Source organism: Macaca thibetana, chromosome 19 (assembly GCF_024542745.1).
Source record: "Macaca thibetana thibetana isolate TM-01 chromosome 19, ASM2454274v1, whole genome shotgun sequence".
Lineage (NCBI taxonomy): Eukaryota > Metazoa > Chordata > Mammalia > Primates > Cercopithecidae > Macaca > Macaca thibetana.
The window spans coordinates 4,487,359-4,509,766 of record NC_065596.1 but is presented as its reverse complement, the minus strand read 5'-3'; the positions used below and the strand labels follow the sequence as shown (position 1 = coordinate 4,509,766).

The 22,408-nt window shown below is 39.4% G+C and overlaps 2 protein-coding genes across 2 annotated transcripts in view; both read left to right on the top strand.

The window, feature by feature from the left end:
* Nucleotides 1-18,326, top strand: part of LOC126942205 (zinc finger protein 93-like) — a 33,596-nt gene extending 15,270 nt beyond the window's left edge. The window contains exons 2-4 of the mRNA XM_050769533.1: nucleotides 137-263; nucleotides 1,504-1,599; nucleotides 11,438-18,326. Of these exons, the coding sequence (XP_050625490.1) occupies nucleotides 137-263; nucleotides 1,504-1,599; nucleotides 11,438-13,329 (2,115 nt within the window). The 3' untranslated portion in view covers nucleotides 13,330-18,326. The remainder of the gene's footprint in view (nucleotides 1-136; nucleotides 264-1,503; nucleotides 1,600-11,437) is intronic.
* The window catches only part of LOC126942272 (zinc finger protein 486-like), a 268,583-nt gene that overhangs the window by 124,333 nt on the left and 121,842 nt on the right, over nucleotides 1-22,408 (top strand). The window lies entirely within an intron of this gene.

Below are 22,408 nucleotides of genomic sequence, written 5' to 3'. Positions count from 1 at the left end.
AAAATTATTTTATTGGATAATTTTAGTCCTGTAAGTCAGAACCACTTCTCTTTGCTCTCTAATTTCACCTTAGGTCAAAATAAAAATTCTGCCCATGGCCACTTGGTAAAAATGTGTGTCTGTGTTTGTGTTTCAGGGACCATTGCAATTTAGAGACGTGGCCATAGAATTTTCTCTGGAGGAGTGGCATTGCCTGGACACTGCACAGCGAAATCTATATAAGAATGTGATGTTAGAGAACTACAGTAACCTGGTCTTCCTTGGTGAGGATAACTTTAATACATAATTCATAATATACCCGAAAAGTTTTCTCTTTTTTTGTAGAATGTTTTTTAGCAATTTATTCTTTACGTAAAGGAGTTTCAGATCCATTTTTTCCAGAAAATCTTCAGAATTTGTTCATTTAGAAAAGAGTATCTTCAGTGCTTCTGGCCTGTAATCCCAGCACTTTGGGAGGCTTGGGTGGGGGGATTGCCTGAGGCCAGGAGTTTGAGACCAGCCTGGCCAACATGGTCAAACCCCATCTCTACTAAAAATACAAAAAATTAGCCATGCATGGTGGCACGCGGCTGTAATCCCAGCTACTTCAGAGGGCGAGGCAGGAGAATTGCTGGAACCCAGGATGCGGAGGTTGCTGTGAGCCGAGATTGCGCCATTGCACTCCGCCTGGACGACAGAGCAAGATTATGTCTCGAGAAAAAAAATTTTTTCTTCAAGGTGTTTCATCTTAATCCAATCTTTCCACATTCCTGAGTTGAGTTGAGAGGTTTCCACATTCCTGAAACCTCTTCAAGTTTCCATAAACTGATGTTTCATCTTAATCCAATCTTTCCACATTCCTGAGTTGAGCTGTATTTTTCACTCTAAATTAGTGGTAATTACAAAAATTTACTGACATAAAATATTGCAGCCCCCACCTGAAAATCTAAATGCCACCACCAATTTTTGATTCCGTAGTACCAGGTACTAAAATTAAGAAACCTACAAATTGGAAGTATTTTCTTTTTCCTTTTTTTATTTATATTTTTGAGATGGAGTCTTGCTCTGTTGCCCAGGCTGGAGTGCAGTGGCATGATCTTGGCTTACTGCAACCTCCAACTCCTGGGTTCAAGCAATTCTCCTGCCTCAGTCTCCCGAGTAGCTGGGACTACAGGCATGCGTTACCATGCTTGGCTGAGTTTTGTATTTTTAGTAGAGATGGGGTTTCACCATGTTTCCCAGGCTGGTCTCCAACTCCTGACTTCGTGATCCGCCCGCCTTGGCCTCCCCCTGACCTTGTGTTCCACCCGCTTTGGCCTCCCAAAGTGCTAGGATTACAGACATGAGCCACTGCACCCTGTAAATAGGAAGTATTGTTTAAATATCTATAAATTTCTGTTATACATTTGTATTTTGGTATTAATTTACTAGAATATTTTATCACATCGTCTTTGCTGAGTACATTACTAGCTTGTAATTGAAGAATATCAGCAAGATTCATGTTATTTATTCTTAATAAAACAGGTATTGTTGTCTCTAAGCCAGACTTGATCACCCGTCTGGAGCAAGGAAGAAAACCTTTGACTATGAAGAGACATGAGATGGTAGCCAAGCCCCCAGGTAGGTGCGAGTGAAAATGAATACAACAGACAACACAGTAAGAGGTCCCAAGGTCAAAGAGAAAGCCAGTCCTTAAAATGTGATTCGGGAAGCTGTGTTCCAAAGGAAATAGTTCCTGGGCAGTTGTTTTTTGTTTTTGTTTTGTTTTTTAATTTTGGTGTCACAAAGGAACATCTTCTGTCTTATGCTTTTAAATTCTCTAAGGAGTCTACTTTTCATTTGGTGAGCTTTCTTCAAGTTCACAGTGAGAGCCAAAGTCCTCTTCATGGCATATAAGAGATTGCACAAGCTGGCTGCTTTTCCATTGTTTTGGGGACACAAAAATATCTGCATGATTTTGAGAAACTAAAACTACTTTTTAGTTCTATTTTTGCATCGGGTCTGAAATGTGTGAGAGTAGTAGTTTCTGTTGCATTTTTTTGTTCATTTTTCTTTATAGTCCATTACATTTTTATTACTATATAGTTTTAAAATATAATTTGCAATTATACATATGATATGTTTCTGCTTTGTTCTTTTTCCTCAAGATTGCTTTGGCTATTCACACTTTATTGTAGTTTCATGTAAGGTTTAGAATTGTATTTTCCATTACTGTGAAAAAAATACCACTGCAATTTTGATAGGAAGTTTACTGAATCTGTAGATTACTTTGGATGACACTTTAGTAATACTTATTCTTTCAAGCTACAGACAGAAAATATTTTAAAATTATTTGTATATCAATTTTTTTATTATAAAGATTTTTGATCTCCTTAATTTTTTTCTCAGAAATTTTTTTAATGATACATTAAATAAGATTTTTCTTCCTCTATTTTATCAAATAGTTTCTTTTAAGTGCATGAAACCATTCATGTACTTGATGTTAATTTTCTATTTTGGTAATTTACTATTTACTGAGTGTATTTATTAGACAGCTGTTTTTTTGTTGTTTTTTTTTTTTTTTTTTTTTTTTTTTGTTTTTTGACAGTTTCGCTCTTGTCGCCCAGGCTGGAGTGCAGTGGCACAATCTTGGCTCACCACCACCACGCCTGGCTAATTTTGGGTTTTTAGTAGAGACGGGGTTTCACCATGTTGGTTAGACTGGTCTCAAACTCCCGACCTCAGGTGCTCCACCCACCTTGGCCTTTCAATGTGTTGGGATTACAGGAGTAAGCCACCACACCTGGCTAGACAGTTTTTAATGTACTGTTTATGGTTTTTAAAATATGAGATTGTATGATCTACAAACAGCAACTATTTTACTTATTTTTCTTCATTTTCACTTTCCTCCCTCCCGCCCTCCTGCGCTCTCTCCCTTTCCTTTTCCTTTTCCTTTTTCCTTTCCTTTCCTTTCATGGGGTTTCACTCTTGTTTCCCAGGCTGGAGTGCAATGGTGTGATTTTGGCTCACTGCAACCTTTGCTTCCTGGGTTTATGCGATTGTCCTGCCTCAGCCTCCAGAGTAGCTTGGATTACAGGTGCTCGCTACAATGCCTGGCTAATTTTTTGTAATTTTTTGGTATAGACGAAGTTTCACTCTGTTGGTAAGGCTGGTCTGAAACTCTTGACCTCAGATGATCCACCCGCCTCTGCCTCCCAAAGTGCTGGGATTACAGCCGTGAGCCACCGCACCCGGCTGGATTTTTTTTATTTCTGTGAATAATTCTTCTGTCACATACTTCTAGTGCTACATTCAAATAGATGTATTGCCAATGGGCACAATATAGTTTTGTATTGGTGTCTGAATGTGATGGAGCAAACACCTCTTCAAGTTTTCATAAACTGATTTTAGAAGCATTTCCTCAGGTAACCTTGTGGGTTTATTTTTTTTTTTCTCTTTATTTTTTTTTCTTTTTTTGAGATGGAGTTTCACTCCTGTTGCCCAGGCTGAAGTGCAACGGTGCGATCTAGGCTTGCTGCAACCTCCACCTCCTGGGTTCAAGAGATTCTCCTGCCTCAGCCTCCCAAGTAGCTGGAATTACAGGCATGTGCCACCACGCCCCGGTGATTTTGTATTTTTAGTAGAGAAGGGGTTTCTCTATATTGTTCAGGCTGGTCTCCAACTCTCGACCTCAGGCGATCCGCCAGCCTCCGCCTCCCAAAATGCTGGAATTAGAGGCCTGAGGCACCCAGCCTGGCCCAACTGTGTGGATTTCTATGTAGGCAGAACTGACCTTAAACTGTGGTTCAGGTAACTGAAATTGAGTCATTGATCAGCTTCAGGGACCACAGTAAAAGTGAAGGTCTGTAGCCCTGCCTACATGGCTGTAAATGGATGCCTTCATTTAGGTCTCTGGAATTGCAGGACGTCTCCCAGACTGTGGCTGGAATGAGTTTGGGATGGTTACAGATTAAGTTCAGAATTCTCAGTGTGAGACCAAGTTGGCTGAATCCTATCCTGGTCTGTAGCCAAGAACAGGGGCTAACCCTGTAGTTTCCCACCTGAATGAGGGCCTGTCTTCTGAATAGAACACTTCTCAATCTTCTGCTTTAACAGCGTTTCACAACTCTCTCCCCAGATCTCAAATTTCTTTTAGAGGCACTTATTTTGGAAAAGTCATCTTGCTACATAACCCAGGCTGGTCTCAAAATCCTGGCCTGAAGAAGTTCTCCAACCTTAATGTACCATGTAGCTGTCATTACAGTTGTGAACCATAATGCCTGGTTTTCTCATAAAGGCATTTTTGTCAGGGATGGTTGAGATTTTTTTTGCTGTAAGGGGATATGAAAATAGGGCACTTTTAATCTTACTGATATCACTCTCCCTATATGTTTTTACTTTCTATTTTCTATTTCAAATTTGTCTGTAATTTTAGATTCAGATATTTAGGACAATATGCTAGAATTTGCATGGTATGCCTAAAGTAAATTAGGTAATTAGTAGGCACTCCATATTTACTAAAATAGTTACTTATAAATTTCAGTTTGCTGTAGGCAAAAAGGAATTAAAGGATTTTCATCTACTTACTTCAGCTTATATCTAAATAATAATAAGCTATATTTTCTAATTGTTTTATATATCAGAGGGTCTAACCTATTCTGCAAAATACATGTTTTCTTTATTTAACAATGTAAGACTAGTCTTTGCTTCTAAAATTGGATGACAGCAGTTTCATTTTGTGTAATAATAGCATATATTTAAAACATTAAAAGTAACTCTAGATTCTTTTAAGTGCTAATTTACTGTTTCTTTATTAGAATCTTCTATTTATACTGCATATTCTCTGAAATTTTACTCCCGCACAGTACATGCCAATGATTCAAAATACCTACATTTAATGAGTACAAACTAACAGTTAAATATTGCAGCTACCTAGAATTTTTTTGTTTGTTTGTTTTTGTAAGATGGAGTCACACTCGTTGTCACCCAGTCTACAGTGCAGTGGTGCGATCTTGGCTCACTGCAACCTCCACCTCCCGGGTTCAAGCCATTCTCATGCCTCAGTCTCCCAAGTAGCTGGGATTACAGGCATGTGTCCCCACCTGGCTAAATTTTGTATTATTTGTAGAGACGGGGCTTCACTATGTTGGCCAGGCAGGTCTTGAATTCCTGACCTCAGATGATCCACTTGCTTTGGCCTCCCAAAGTGCTGCGATAACAGGTGTGAGCCACTGCGCCCATCCTGACAGTTATTTTTTTGTGATACATCAATGTTGCATACTAGATTTTATGAGTAAACATTTCTATTATTGTTTCAAAGTTCCATATGAGTGTGTTTTCTCAGTGTAGGTTTTTTTTTTTTTTTGAGACGGAGTCTCACTCTGTCGCACAGGCTGGAGTGCAGTGGCGTGATCTTGCCTCACTGCAACCTCTGCCTCCAGGGTTCAGGTGATTGTGGTTCATGCCTCAGCCTCTCAAAGTGCTAAGATTACACGTGTGAGCCACTGTACCCAGCCTCATTTTAAGTTTCTTAACATTAGTTTATTGTGTTTTTTGGTTTTATTTATGTATTATAATTTTAGACAATTTGCAATTCTGTTTGTACACTTTAAGTCAATTTGAGTTTTAATTAAGAGATAAATTATGTATGTCTATCATAATCAGATTACATATGTATATGTGTATATCTGTAAATATGACTCCAATTTTAGTTATGGCTCATATTCTTTCTTAGCTGATTTTCCATGGTAGTTTTTTTTTTTTTTTTTTTTTTTTTTTGAGACGGAGTCTCACTCTGTCGCCCAGGCTGGAGTGCAGTGGCTGGATCTCAGCTCACTGCAAGCTCTGCCTCCCGGGTTCACGCCATTCTCCTGCCTCAGCCTCCGTAGTAGCTGGGACTACAGGCGCCCGCCACCTCGCCCGGCTAGTTTTTTGTATTTTTAGTAGAGACGGGGTTTCACCATGTTAGCCAGGATGGTCTCGATATCCTGACCTTGTGATCCGCCCGTCTCGGCCTTCCAAAGTGCTGGGATTACAGGCTTGAGCCACCGCGCCCGGCCGTTTTTTGTATTTTTTAGTAGAGACGGGGTTTCACTGGATTAGCCAGGATGGTCTCGATCTCCTGACCTTGTGATCCGCCCGTCTCGGCCTCCCAAAGTGCTGGGATTACAGGCTTGAGCCACCGCACCCGGCCTTCCATGGTAGTTTTATCTTGTCTGAGTAGTCATGGAGATAGTCTTATTTTCACTATGTGTTTAATGATGAATATATATTTCATTTTTGTGAAAGAAACGCTTTTGTGATTTGAAGGTAATTTTCAAAAAGACTTACAATTCTGTATTTTTTTTCAGTTTTTCTTTAAAGACATTGTTTTAAAAACACATAAAATAAAATTTGCAATCTTAAATTTATTGAAGTGTGTATTTCAGGGCCAGGTGTGATTGTGGCACTGATGTGTAATCCCAGGATTTTGGGAGGTCAAGCCAAGAGGATCCCTGGAGCCCAAAAGTTTGAGACCAGCCTGGGCAACATGGAGACCGCTCTCTATGAAAAAAATTTAATAATAGGCAGGCATGGTGGTGTGCAACTGTGGTCCCAGCTACTAGGGAGATTGCAGGGAGTCAAAATTGTGCCACTACACTCCAGCTTGGGTGACAGAGTGAGACCCTGTCTCAAAAAAACCTGTTCATTTCAGGCATGTTAAGTATATTCACATTGTTATGCAAAAGACTTCTAGAAACTTTACATCTTGTAAAACTTAAATTCAATACCCATTAAGTAACAACTGCTCATTTTACCCTCTCTCCATACCTTGACAGACAAACCTTCTACTTTCTGTTTTTATTGTTTTGACTACTTAAGATATATAAGTGGAATCATATAGTATCCATAATTTTGTTACTGGTTTAATTCAGGTGACATAATATTCACAAAGTTCATCAAAAAGGTGATGATTATTCTCTTTTTTTTTTTTTTTTTTTTTTTTTTTTTTGAGACGGAGTCTCGCTCTGTCACCCAGGCTGGAGTGCGGTGGCCGGATCTCAGCTCACTGCAAGCTCCGCCTCCCGGGTTCACACCATTCTCCTGCCTCAGCCTCCCCAGTAGCTGGGACTATAGGCGCCCGCCACCTCGCCCGGCTAGTTTTTTGTATTTTTTAGTGGAGACGGGGTTTCACCGTGTTAGCCAGGATGGTCTCGATCTCCTGACCTCGTGATCCGCCCGTCTTGGCCTCCCAAAGTGCTGGGATTACAGGTGTGAGCCACCGCGCCCGGCGATTATTCTCTTTAAGGTGGAATAATATTCCATTGTATGTATATGTTACATTTTTTAATATGTTTATAAATCAAGAGATATCTAGGGTGCTTCAGCCTGTTGGCTTTTGTGAATACTGGTTACAATAAACATGGGTTTGCTTTGCTACCCAGGCTAAAGTGCAGTGGTGCAATCTCAGCTCTCTGCAACCTCTGCCTTCTGGTTTAAGCAATTCTCCTACCTCAGCCTCCCAAGTAGCTGGGATTACAAGTGCATACCACATCGCCAAGTTAATTTTTGTGTTTTTAGTAGAGATGGTGTTTTACATGTTGGCCAGGCTGGTCTCGAACTTCTGACCTCATGTATCTGCGCACCTTACCCTCCCAAAGTGCTAGGATGACAGGCGTAAGAAACTGCACCTGGCCTGTGTTACCTATTTTCGATATAGATTTATAAATACTTTTTTCCATTTATGTATTTTTATGTCTAAGTAGTTTATTTAAAATATGTTTTTGTATCATTCAAGAAAATAAGCCAACTTTATCAGTGTTGATAATCAGTTTTTGACCTCGTTTTTTAAAGAGATTATTTTTCTCTATTTTGTAAACATGGCAACTTTGTGGAAAATCATTTGATCATATACAAAATGGTTCATTTCTGAGCTCTGTTCTTTCATCTGTTTATCTTTGTCTCAGTATCATATTGTTTATGTTACTGTAGCTTATAACTGAAGGTTGTATTGATATCTTTGAAAAATGAATTTTTTTGCCCCCTGAGCAAGAATATGTTGAAGAGGGTGTGTTTCATATTCACATATTGTTGAATTTGCCAGTTTGACTTTTGCTTTTAATTCCTAGTTTTATTCAGGTTTTATTAGTAAATACCCAGTGCATAATTTTGGTGTTTTTAAATTGATTTGTTGTTGGTTTGAGACAAGATCTTACTGTCACCCAGGCTGCAGTGCAGTGGCAGAATTTTAGCTTACTGTAGCCTCAGCCTCCTGGGCTCAAGTGATTATTCTTTCACCTCAGTTTTTTGAGTAGGTAGGACTGTAGACACGCACTACCATGTCTGGCTAATTGTTTGCTTGTTTGTAGTGTTAGGATCTCACTATGTTGCCCAGGCTGATCTCAAACTTTTGACACCAATGGATCTCCCAAAGTGTTAGGAATATGGGCAAGAGCCTTGGCACCCAGCCAGTATTTTTAAATTAAATAAAACTTGTTATATGTCCTAACAGAATATGCCAGATGCAAATAAGAATATTGTGTATTATCTTGGTTTTCACTGGAGAGTTTTGTGTGTTTCTGTGAAGCCTAGTTGGTCTATAATATGGTTTGGATGTCCATGTTGTCCAAACCTCATGCTGCAATATAAATCCTCAGTGTTGGCTGTGGGACCTGGTGGGACATGTTTAGGTCACGGGGGCAAATTTCTCATGAATGGCTTGGTACATCCTCTCTGTAACCAAAAAGTTTACACTCTATGAATTCAAATAAGAGCTGGTTCATTAAAATAACGTGGCTCCTTCACCTCACACTTGCGCTGTCTCTTACTACATAATATGTCCAGTTACTCTTTACCTTCTACCTTCATTTTAAGCTTTCTGAAATCCTCACCAGAAGCAGATGCTGGCACACACTTATATACTCTGCCAAGCTGTGAGCCAAATAAACCATTTTTTTAAAATAAATTATGCACTGTTAAGTATTTCTCTATATGCAAAATAATCAATATAGTCTATAATGTTGTCTAAGTTTTCTGGTTGTTATTTTTTATCTGAATTTTCTATTATTGCAAACTGGGTCTTGATGTCTACAATTACTATGTTGCTATGTATATCTTGCTTCACTTTTATCAATATTTGCTTTATATATTTTGGAGCCCTGATGTTATATACACATATACATATAGATAGATAAATACTATAATTATAGATTTCTGCTAAATCAACTCACTTTAACATCATATAATATCAATTTTTGTCTTGTAGAAGTACTTGACTGAAAGCATATTGTGTCTGATATAATTATGACCACCTTACTCAATTGTGGTTACTATTTTCATGGAATATACATTTTTTTCATTCTGTTACTTTCAGCCTATTTGACTCAATGCTAAAGTAAGTCTCTTGTAGGCAGCATACTGTATGCTTTTTTAAAAAAAATTCAGGCATTCTATATCTTTTTCTTTATATAATTTATATATATATTTATATTTGTATTTATTTATTTTATTTGGTTTGTTTTTGAGATGGAGTTTCACTCTTGTTGCCCAGGCTGGAGTGCAATGGCATGATGTCAGCTCACTGCAACCTTCACCTCCCAGTTTCGTGATTCTCCTGCCTCAGCTTTCAAAAAGCAGGCATGTAATCCTGAGTAGCTGGGATTACAGGTGCATGCCACCATGCCCAGCTGATTTTTTGTATTTTCAGTAGAGATGGGGTTTCACCATGATGACCAGGCTCGTCTTGAACTCCTGAATTCAGGTGATCTGCCTGCCTCAGCCTCCGAAAGTGTTAGGATTAAGCATGAGCCACCGTGCCCAGCCTCATTTATTTTTTAGATAGTGTCTCACTCTGTCAGCCAGCTTGTTTGTATTTTTTTGTAGAGACAGAGGTTTGCCACTTTGCCCAGGATGATCTTGAACTTTTGGGATCAAGTGATCAGCCCACCTTGACCTTCCAAAGTCCTGTGATTACATTTCATTTTATTAAGTAATCTATATTTAAAATGATTGGTTAAAGAAATGAAGTTGTTATTACCACTAATATTGTTATTGTTTTGTGTGTTTCTAGTAGTTAAATTTTTCTCATTTCCTATTTTACTTACCTAATTTCCATTTAATTCTGTACCGGCATGCTTTGATTATATTTTACTTTCTTTTGCATACTTTCTACAAATAGTATCTTTGTAATTATCTCAAAAACTGGAGATTACATACATCTTAAAGTTAAAACAATATATTTTAATCTCATAACAACTTCAATTGAATAAAAAAACTATGCCTCTATATTTTCCAGTTTGTTATTGATATTAAAATTATTTTACATAGTGTATCTACAGGCTCACGCCTGTTATCCCAGCACTTTGGGAGGCTGAGGTGGGTGGATCCCGAGGTCAGGAGATCAAGACCATCTGGCCAACATGGTGAAATCCCGTCTCTACTAAAATACAAAAAATTAGCCAGGCATGATGGCCCATGCCTGTAGTACCAGCTACTCAGTAGGCTGAGGCAGGGGAATCACTAGAACCCAGGAGGCACTCCAGCCTGGGAGACAGAGTGAGACTCCATCTCAAAATATATATATATGTATTTCCAAATACTCAGTTTGGTCTTATTAATTATATTGACATTGTTATGCAACATATCACTAGAGTGTTTTTATCTTGCAAAACTAAATCTCAGTACACATGAAACAACTACCAATTCTTTGTATTTTGTGGTTCTTTTCAAACACCACTCTGTTTTCTGTTTCTGAGAGTATAATTGCTTTATATATCTCATCCAATCTCTTTTTGTGACGGTCATTTTATTTTGCATAGTGTCACAATATTTATCTTAATAGTTGTTACAATATTTTCTACTTTTTGAAAACTGAGTGATATTCCTGTATTTTTGTGTCTACTGAATAATTTGGTGACACAAATTTGGATTACTTTTACCTATTGGCTTTCAGTAACAAAGCTGTAATAATTATGTGAAAGTTAATATATGTGCTGCATTCTGTTTTATTAGTCTACTTTTTCAGCTTTAAACTCACCAAATTATTTTAATTCTGTAGCTTTTGATGTGTTTTGAAATCAGAAATGGTAATGCCTCTAACATTGTTCCTGTTTTTGAAGATTGCTGGGTACTTTATTGTAGGTTTGGATTCCATATACTTTTAAATTTGCTGTTTTTATTTCTTTGAAAATGCAATTAGCCATTTGAAAAACATTGCATTAAATCTGTAAATTGAGCAGTAAAGACATCTTCAAAATATTAGTTATTTCTTTTTCAATTGTTTTTGAGATGAAGTTAAATTTACCTCCTTTACCAGTTACCTTGTGCCATTTTGGTTAGTATGTTTTTGTTACATTTATATGTGCAGGAAGAAATTACAGCTTGAGGTATTTTGCAATGTCATCTTACTTATGTAGTTTGTATCATTTTATAGGTTAGGTTTGTAAAGTATATTTATCTGAGTCTAGCAATTGAAGCAATGTGTTTTTATTGTTTCTTTCAGTTATGTGTTCTCATTTTGCCCAAGACCTTTGGCCAGAGCAGAACATGAAAGATTCTTTCCAAAAAATGATACCGAGAAGATATGCAAAACGTGGACATGGAAATGTACAGTTAATAAAATGGCGTGAAAGTATGGATGAGTGTAAGGTGCACACAGGAGGTTATAATGGACCTAACCAATGTTGTACAACTACCCAGAGCAAAATGTTTCAATGTGATAAATATGGGAAAGTCTTTCATAAATTTTCAAATTCAAACAGACATAAGATAAGACATACTGAAAAAAAACCTTTCAAATGCATAGAATGTGGCAAAGCTTTTAACCTGTTCTCAACCCTTACTAGACATAAGAGAATTCATACTGGAGAGAAACCCTACATTTGTGAAGAATGTGGCAAAGCCTTTAAGTACTCCTCTACCCTTACTACACATAAGAGAATTCATACTGGAGAGAAACCATACAAGTGTGATAAATGTGACAAAGCCTTTATTGCATCCTCAACCCTTAGTAAACATGAGATCATTCATACAGGAAAGAAACCCTACAAATGTGAAGAATGTGGCAAAGCCTTTAACCGATCCTCAATCCTTACTACACATAAGAGAATTCATACTGGAGAGAAACCATACAAGTGTGATAAATGTGGCAAAGCCTTTATTACATCCTCAACCCTTAGTAAACATGAGATCATTCATACAGGAAAGAAACCCTACAAATGTGAAGAATGTGGCAAAGCCTTCTTCCAGTCCTCAATCCTTACTAGACATAAGATAATTCATAGTGGAGAGAAACCCTACAAATGTGAAGAATGTGGCAAAGCCTTTAAGTACTCCTCTGTCCTTGCTACACATAAGAAAAGTCATACTGAAGAGAAACGCTACAAATGTGAAGAATGTGGCAAAACCTTCAAGCAGTCCTCATACCTTAGTACACATAAGATTATTCATACTGGAGAGAAACCCTACAAATGTGAAGAATGTGGCAAAGCTTTTAACCAGTCCTCAACACTTACTAAACATAAGAAAATTCATACTGGAGAGAAGCCCTATGTTTGTGAAGAATGTGGCAAAGCCTTTAAGTACTCCTGTACCCTTACTACACATAAGAGAATTCATACTGGAGAGAAACCATACAAGTGTAATAAATGTGGCAAAGCCTTTATTGCATCCTCAACCCTTAGTAAACATGAGATAATTCATATGGGAAAGAAACACTACAAATGTGAAGAATGTGGCAAAGCCTTCGTTTGGTCCTCAGTCCTAACTAGACATAAGATAATTCATACTGGAGAGAAGCCCTACAAATGTGAAGAATGTGGCAAAGCCTTTAAGTACTCCTCTGTCCTTAGTTCACATAAGAGAAGTCATACTGGAGAGAAACCCTACAAATGTGAAGAATGTGGCAAAGCCTTCAAGTACTCCTCAGCACTTAGTACACATAAGATAATTCATACTGGAGAGAAACCCTACAAATGTGAAGAATGTGGCAGAGTCTTCAAGCGCTCCTCAGTCCTTAGTAAACATAAGAAAATTCATACTGCAGAGAAAACCTACAAATGTGAAGAATGTGGCAAAGCTTTTAACCAGTCTTCAACCCTTACTACACATAAGAAAATTCATACTGGAAAGAAACCTTACACATGTGAAGAATGTGGCAAAGCTTTTCACCTATCTGCACACCTTACTACACATAAGATACTTCATACTGGAGAGAAACCGTATAGATGTAGAGAATGTGGTGAAGCTTTTAACCGTTCTGCAACCCTTTTTTCACATAAGAAAATTCATTCTGGAGAGAACAAACCATACAAGTGTGATAAATGTGGCAAAATCTTTATTTCACCCTCAAGCTTTAGTAGACATGAGATAATTCATACTGGGGAAAAATCCTAGAAATATGAAGAATGTGGCAAAGCCTTCAAGTGGTCCTCACACCTTACTATACACTGAGAGTTCTGAACTTACTCTGTAATCATGCCAAACTCCTCCCAGCCACAGTCTGGCAGAGGTCCTGCCATTCCAGAGACCTGGAGGAAGGGGCCCATTTACAGCCATGTAGGCAGACCTTGGCCTTTACTATGGTCCCTGAAGTGGTTCAGTGACTCAGTTTTAGTTACGTGAGCCACAGCTTAAGGTCAGTTCTGCCTATATAGAAACCCACACAGTTACCACACAGAGGAAATGCTCTCTGGTACTCACTGAAAGCCATACTCATCCACATCTTGATACAAGGCCCACCATATGCAGACCTGACTGCAAAAACATGCCCTAGTGTCTGCCCTACAGAGCAAAGTCCTGAAGGATATTTAGTCTGTCCAAAACTAAAATGAAAATTAAAACTCCCCAACCCCCTCTAACAAGCCAGCTAAAGGTGAACCCTAGTGCAGACCCAGCAACCTTGTGACCAAGCTACAACCCCTCTTCACTACTAATTCAGAGGGTATCTCATCACCCTGAGGGCCAAACAAAAGATCTTTACCTTGTAAAATCAGTGTATGAAAAATTGAAAAGGTGTTTGCTCCATCAAATTCAGACGCCAATACAAAACTATATTGTGCCCATTGTCAGTGGTTCTATTTTAATGTAGCACTGGAAGTACGTGGCAGAAGAATTAGTCAAAGAAATAAAAATAGCCATTGAAATTGAAAAAAAATAAAAAGTTGCTGTTTGTAGATCATACAATCTTATATTTGAAAAACCTTACGCAGTACATTAAAACCTGTCTAAACCCATAAATACACTCAGTAAATTAGCAAAATATAAAATCAACATACATTATATATATGGTTTTATACACTTAAACTCTCTGATTAAACAGAGGAACACACTGGGCACTTTGGGAGACCGAGGCGGGTGAATGATCTGAGGTCAGGAGTTTGAGACCAGCCTGGCCAGCATGTTGAAACCTCATTTTTACTAAAAATACAAAAATTAGCTGGGTGTGGTGGCTAGCACCTGCAATCCAAGCTCGTTGGGAGGCTGAGGGAGGAGAATCCTTGAATTTGGGAGGTGGAGGTTGTGGTGAGCAGAGATCATGGCATTGCACTCCAGGCTGGGCAACAGTGCCAGACTCCATCTGAAAAAGAAAAAAAGGAAGAAAAAAATCTTATTTACTATAGCATTAAATAATAAATTTCTGGCCAGATCTGGTGGCTCATGCCTGTAATGTCAGCACTTTTGGAGGCTGAGGTGGGTCATGAGGTCGGGAGATCAAGACAATCTTGGCCATGGTGAAACCCCATCTCTGCTAGAATACAAAAAATTAGCTGGGCATGGTGGTGCACGTCTGTAGTTTCAGCTAATTAGGACTGAGTGGGGGGGAATCGCTAGAACCTGAGAGGTGGAGGTTCCAGTGAGCTGAGATCATGCCACTGCACTCCAACCTGGAGAAGAAGCAAGTCACTGTCTCAATAAATAAATTTCTGAGAAAAGCTAAAAAGTCTTTACAATAAAATGTCAATAAAAAAATTAGAGAAAATCCAAATAAATATAAAACTTTATGGGTTGAAAGAATAAATATCATTAAAGTGCCATATTATCCAAAGTTATCTACAGATTCAATAAACTTCCTATCAAAATTTGCAGTGGTATTTCTTTCAGAATACTGGAAAATACTATTTTAAAATTTATATGAAACTAAAATAAACTTTGAATAGCCAAAGCAATCTTGAGGAAAAAAAAAAGTAGAAGGATATCATACTTACAATGTCAAGCTGTATTTTAAGACTGTATAGTAATAAAAACAGAATGGATTGTGCAATAAAGTGAACAAAAATGCACCAGAAACTACTATCACATTTTTCAGACATGATGAAAAAAGAGAACTTAAAAAATAGTTTCTCAAAATCATGTAGATATTTGTGTGTCCCCAAAACAATAGAAAAGCAGCCAGATTGTGCAGTCTCTTATATGCCATGAAGAGGACTTTGGCTGTCACTGTGAACTTTAAGGAAGTTCACTGAAAGAAAAGTAGAATCCTCAGAGAATTTAAAAGTATAAGACTGAAGATGCCCCTTTGTGAGAGCAGAATTAAAAAACAGAAACAAACAAACAAAAAAAAACAGCTGCCCAGGAAATACTTCTTTGGAACACAGCTTCCCGAATCAGATTTTAAGGATTGGCTTTCTCTTTGAGCTTGAGACCTCTTACCTGTGTTGTCTGTTGTGTTCATTTTCACTCATACCTGGGGGGTTGGCAATCATCTAATGTCTCTTCAGAGTCAAAGCTTTTTTTCCTTGCTCCAGATGGGTGATTAGGTCAGGCTTAGGGACAACAATACTGTTGTATTAAGAATAAATAACATGAATCTTGCTCATGTTCTCCAATTACAAGCTAGTAATGTGCTCGGCAGAGCAGATGTAATAAAATATTCTAGTAAATTAGTACCAAAATACTAATTTGTAACAAATTTCTAAATATTTAGAAAATGCTTTCAATTTGTAGATTTCTGAATTTTACTATCTGGTACTACTGAATCAAAAATTGGTGGTGGCAATTAGATTTTCAGGTGGGGGCAAGAATACTTTGTCACTAAATTTTTGGAATTACCACTAATTTAGAGTGAATTATACAGCTCAAATCAGGAATGTGGAAAGTTTGGATTAAGATGAAACGTCTTCAAGAGATACTTTTCTACATGAGCAATTTTGGAGATTTTCTGTAAAAAGGGGATCTGAGGCCGGGCGCGGTGGCTCACGCCTGTAATCCCAGCACTTTGGGAGGCTGAGACGGGCGGATCACGAGGTCAGGAGATCGAGACCATCCTGGCTAACACGGTGAAACCCCGTCTCTACTAAAAATACAAAAAAACTAGCTGGGCGAGGTGGCGGGTGCCTGTAGTCCCAGCTACTCGGGAGGCTGAGGCAGGAGAATGGCATAAACCTGGGAGACAGAGCTTGCAGTGAGCTGAGATCCGGCCACTGTACTCCAGCCTGGGTGACAGAGCGAGACTCCGTCTCAAAAAAAAAAAAAAAAAAAAAAAAAAAAAAGGGATCTGAAACTTTTCTGCAAAGAATAAATTACTAAAAAAATTCTACATAAAAGAGAAAACCTTTAGGGTATGTTATGAATAATGTCTTAAAGTTATCCTCAACAAGGAAGACCATATTTCCGTAGTTCTCTAACATCACATTCATATACAATTTCCACGGTACAGTGTCCAGGCCATGCCACTCCTCCAGAGAGAATTCTATGGCCACATCTCTAAATAGTAATGATCCTTGAAAAACACACACACACATTTTTACCAAGTGGCCATGGGTGGAATTTTTAATTTGACTTAAAGTGAAATTAGAGAGTAAAGAGAAGTGGTTCTGAGTTATAGCACTAAAATTATCCAATAAAATGATTTTCAACACAGAAATATTTTCTAACGTGTTCTCTATGATAAAAAAAAGAGCACCATAAGATCGAGAACTCTGTTCATGTGTTGTATTTTTCTAGATATTAGAGTATAAAATTAAGGGCATGAACACAAACGTACATTTTTGAGTGCTGTATTTACATCATACGGAATGAGTTGTGAATATTTTTCAGATGGAAAAAACATTCAGAAGGAACCTCTCAAATTTACTATGTACCATAAGGTGAAGATTTTCTTATGTAGGTTTTTTTTAATTTTATTTCCAAGAAGATCTGGAGTAAAGTCTGATTTATGTATTTATTTCCTTTTTTAAATTTGAGATGGAGTTTCATGCTTATTGTCCAGGCTTGAGTGCAGTGGCATGATCTTGGCTCACGGCAGTGTCCCCCTCCTGGGTTCAAGCAATTCTGCCTCAGCCTCCTGAGTAGCTGAGGTGACAGGCATGTGCCACCACGCCCAGCTATTTTTGTATTTTTAGTAGCGATGGGTTATTCTCCATGTTGGTCAGGCTGGTCTCAAACTCCCAACCTCAGGTGATCTACCCGCCTCGGCCTCCCAAAGTGCTGCAATTACAGGCATGAGCCAGGGCTCCCTGCTGATTTTTTTGAATTTCTAACAAGCTCAGCAGTAATCATATTTTCAGAGGAAGGAGCAGGCACCTTTTTTTGCTGTTCTCCAACCTCCTTGAGTGACATCTCCTGATACAGGAGTGAACCAGATGAATAGGGCCTGAAGTGACTCCCCAGCAAACTGCAGCAGCCCTACAGAATAGGAACCTGACAATTTAAAGAACAACAAGCAAACAGAAAGCAACAACAACAGCATCAACAACAAAAAGTACCCACAAAAACCCCATCCAAGGCCAGGCATGGTGGCTCACATCTGTAATCCCAACACTTTGGGAGGCCAAGATGGGCAGATTGCTTGAGGCCAGGAGCTCGAGACCAGCCTGGCCAACGTAATGAAACCCAGTCTCTCCTAAAAACTACAAAACAGACAGGCATTGTGGTGCCTGCCTGTAGTCCTAGCTACTCAGGAGTCTGAGACATGAGAATCACTTGAATCTGGAAGGCAGAGGTTGCATTGACCCGAGATTTTGCCACTGCACTCCATACTGGGTGACAGAGTGAGTCTGTATCTCAAAACGAAACAAAAAAACCTCATCCAAGGGTTAGCAGCCTCAAAGATTGAAATTAGACAAACTCATGAAGATGAGAAAGAATCAGCAAAATCCCCTGAAAGGCCTCATCTCCTAGAGATGATCACAATGTCTCTTCACCAAATTCACAGAACTGGACAGAGGATGAGATGGATGGAGTGACAGAAGTGGGCTTCAGAAGATGTGTAATAACACACTCCACTGATCTAAAGGAACATGTTCTAACCCAAGGCAAAGAAGCTAAGGAACTTGATACAAGGTTAGAGGAGTTGCTAACTAGAATAACCAGTTTAGAGAGGAACATAAATGACCTGATGGAGCTGAAAAACACAGCACAAGAACTTCATGGAGCATACAAAAGTATAAATAGCCTAATTGACCACGCAGAAGAAAGGATATCAGAGTTTGAAGACCACCTTGCCAAAATGAGGCATGCAGACATGATTAAAGAAGAAAGAATAAAAAAGAATAAACAAGGCCTCTGAGAAATATGGTGTTCTGTGCAGGAAATGCATGAGGGGAGAAGAAAAGATACACACAATACCGTTAAGTGTAAACAAGCTTTATCCCACGTAAATGGCAATGCAGATGTAATAAGCAAATTGATATCATAAGCAAATTGCAATGGGAAAGGGACAAGGGAAAATATATAAGTAAATGTACAAAACCAAACTATGTGGTCCATAGTTCACTCTATTTAAAAATATGTAGTCCTCATAATATTCTATTTAACAGCCTGTCGTAGCTCTTTGGTGTTCAGCCCAAGCACATCTAATATATGCTGGTGCCACCACCAGGAACATGTGTCCCATCACACCACAATCAGTGGTGTCTCTCTGATGGGAAGAGACAGTGCCAAGGACATTTTCGCTGGAGGTAGGAGGTGGGGTCATAAAGCAATAGCAAAGAACCTTGTTCAAAAGGGTCAGATATATTTACACTCATCAGACTAGGGAGGATTCGTCACCACACCAGGAAGCAACAACCTGGGCTCCCAGCCAAGTCCGTACACAAATAAGCAGAGGTTTCTTGAAGCCTTGGTGTGGTCTTGGAATCTCTTTTTGTAACAAGTTGTTTGGCATGAGGCCCTGTCCTGAGGGCCATTTGCGACTGGGCTCAAGGAACACAAAAATGTTAACTTGTTTTTGTGACTATTGTTTTTCAATAACTAACGTATAGGAATAGATTGGAATAGAGATTTTTTTCTGAAACAGCACTGGATGAATGCCTCAAGGGGCTCACACAACCTGTGCCGGGACTTGGTGACCATTGTTTGTGTCCACGTTTAATTTAGTTCAAATTTGATATTTAACATTTCCTCCACATTTGACCTCGCTTGGATACTCAAATGTAGGAAAATACCCTCACAGATTCATGGGGAATGCATAATTGATATAGATTACAGATCAAGGGTAAGCACGTGAGAATTAAAAGCACAATTAATAAAAACCACACCCAGCATGGCTTTGCAAGGAGAGTCATATTGTGAGAACTGCCAGGGATATACACACAACATTCAGTATGCGGTAAGGTGCAAATGCCTCCTTGGGCTGCCGTAAATATATTTAATGCCATTTGATTTTGCAACACAATAGTACTCAGCTGAGAAAATTCATCTGATAACAACATAAGTCCAGTGCTACTATCATTAAGAGCTTTTTCTAGGCCGGGCGCGGTGGCTCAAGCCTGTAATCCCAGCACTTTGGGAGGCCGAGACGGGCGGATCACAAGGTCAGGAGATCGAGACCATCCTGGCTAATATGGTGAAACCCCGTCTCTACTAAAAATACAAAAAACTAGCCGGGCGAGGTGGTGGGCGCCTGTAGTCCCAGCTACTCGGGAGGCTGAGGCAGGAGAATGGCGTAAACCCGGGAGGCGGAGCTTGCAGTGAGCTGAGATCCGGCCACTGCACTCCAGCCTGGGCGACAAAGTGAGACTCCGTCTCAAAAAAAAAAAAAAAAAAAAAAAAAGAGCTTTTTCTACATGTAAGGTAAATATTTTAATCTGTTGCTGAAGCAGGATTGCACCAGCAGCAGGGGAGAATACTGTGATAGGGTACCACCACCAGGGAGGCCAGCGCATTTGTAACCAGCAGTGTTTGTAAGCATCAAGATTACTGGGGAGGGGAATATTAACCTGGGTGGTAAATGTAATAAATGGCCAACCCCAAGTGTATCTCCCCATCCAATGCAGGGACTGGTATCACCATCCACAGGATCTGCATACTCAGAGGGCCCGCCAGGGGACAGTAATGGAGCTACTGTAATAATAATGTACTAATGTCTTATTAAAATAGGAAAGAGATTGTGATTCACTGGGGGCAATGTTGTTGATTGGGAGTATGTGTTGACAAATGTCTGGAGAAACCCCAGAGAAACATTAGAGGAGCCATTTAACGCCTCCAGACAAAGCAAGGGCTGTATGGAATCCAGCCACCAGCATAGCAGGTTTTCAGTAGGTACCATTCCAGGAATATTGGGCAGGATACCAAGGCTTTCGACGCAAGGTGAGGGTGGAGTTCATCTTTTGTCTGACTTGGCAAAGATAGATTGCTTAATGTGGTCAAAGGAAGTCCAGATTGGATTGCGAGTGTTGTTGTTGTGGCCCTATTGGTAACTACATAGCCATTCAGAAATGTTGTCAGGGACAATTCTGCAAGGTAACACATTCCAGGCGGCCTCCGGCAACTCAACATACAGCCATCATTGATTGTGGTTGACTTCAGTTGCAGCAGTGGCTACCAAGGTGATGAATTTATTCTTGGCCTCAGACACAAAGACACAGGTGCTGACCATTAATAGATAGGTTATTCCTTGTAAAAACAAAAACAGAGGGGAACATGACATTATTTTTCATCTTTAGGAAATGGTACTATGCCTTCATTTTCTGCTTTCATAGCTACAAGGTCACCAGCCTTAGGGTTGGGATCTGATGGGCTCTGTACCCATAGTTTGGCTCCAGGATTTAACCTACCTGTACCAGGGGATCTGAATCCCCCAGTTCTATATGTAGACTCTGTTGGCGCAGAGATTTCCTCAGGGGTTAATTTTGACAGGGTACTACTAACAATTGAGCAGCCCGCATCTGTGGTTTTATAGCAAAAGAATCTGGAGTGGTATCGTATAAAATGACCTTTAACTCTCCCTAGTAATCACTATCAATTATACCACCATACACTATAATGCCTCTCATTGCAAAGCTTGAACACGTTGTAATCCATTCATCTGCATTCAAGTTTGCCTTTATGGTGGAAATTTTGGCCTATTTTTCTTCCTTCTCATTAAATAGTCTGTCAAGAGAAAGCAGAGACTCATTTGCATCAATATGGAAAACAGGGCAGGGTGCAGTAGCTCATGCCTGTAATCCCAGCACTTTGGGAGGGCCACGTGGGCAGATCACGAGGTCAGGAGATTGAGACCATCCTGGCCAACATGGTGAAACTCTGTCTCTACTAAAAATATAAAAATTAGGTGGGCGTGGTGGTGCATGCCTATAATCCCAGCTACTCAGGTGACTGAGGCAGGAGAACCGCTTGAACCTCGGAGGTGGAGGTTGCAGTGAGTGAGACTGTGCCACTGCACTCCAGTATGCTGACAGAGCTAGACTCCATCTCACACACACACACAAAAATAAAATAGAGAAAAGAAAAGAAAAAGAAAACAGTGATAATGATAGTGTGGGCCAGGATTGAGATATCTTCCCAGTACTGGTTTCCCTAAACCTCTTTATTCCCAATTAAACATTTGTTTTCTTGCCATTGGGGCATCCAGGTAGTAAGACCATTTGGTACTGACCAAGAGTTGGTATAGAAGTGACAAATCCCTCCGGTCTCCTCCTGAATAGCTGAGAGGAACGGCTACTAGTTCAGCTAACTGGCTGCTCCCACCCCTTCCTTCATCAGAAATGCTGATGTTTTTAATAGGATTATAAGCCAGGGCCTTCCAGCATCGGTTTCCACCAATATATTTGGTGGATGCATCAGTAAACCAACATGTTTCTGATCCTCTGGGCTTAGTTCTTTAAAGGATTTGCCCCACTGGGTGAGGGAGGTTTCCTTCCCTATCTGCAGGACTTGCTCGGTGGTTTTCTGAGCTGGCAGGTTTTGTACATCCTCATGTAAAAGTGATACCCACTTTGGTTTTGGCTTAGCCTGGTCTTGTATATACCATGTCCATTTTATGATGCTACCTTCTTGGGTATGTCCTATCTGGTGGGTTTTGGGGGAACTCATGTCCCAAGTCATAACAGGAATTTCAGGCCTCATAAAGACATCATGGTTGAAGCAGAGGTATTCCATTTCCAGCAAAGCCCAATAGCAAGCTAACAATTGCTTCTCGAAAGGGGTGTAAGCTTTTCCGACCTTTGGCAGTTTCTGGGTCCAAAACATGAAAAGTACCCTCTTTCCATCTTGTTTCTGCCGAAGGCTCCAATTAGCATGTTGATCTAGGACA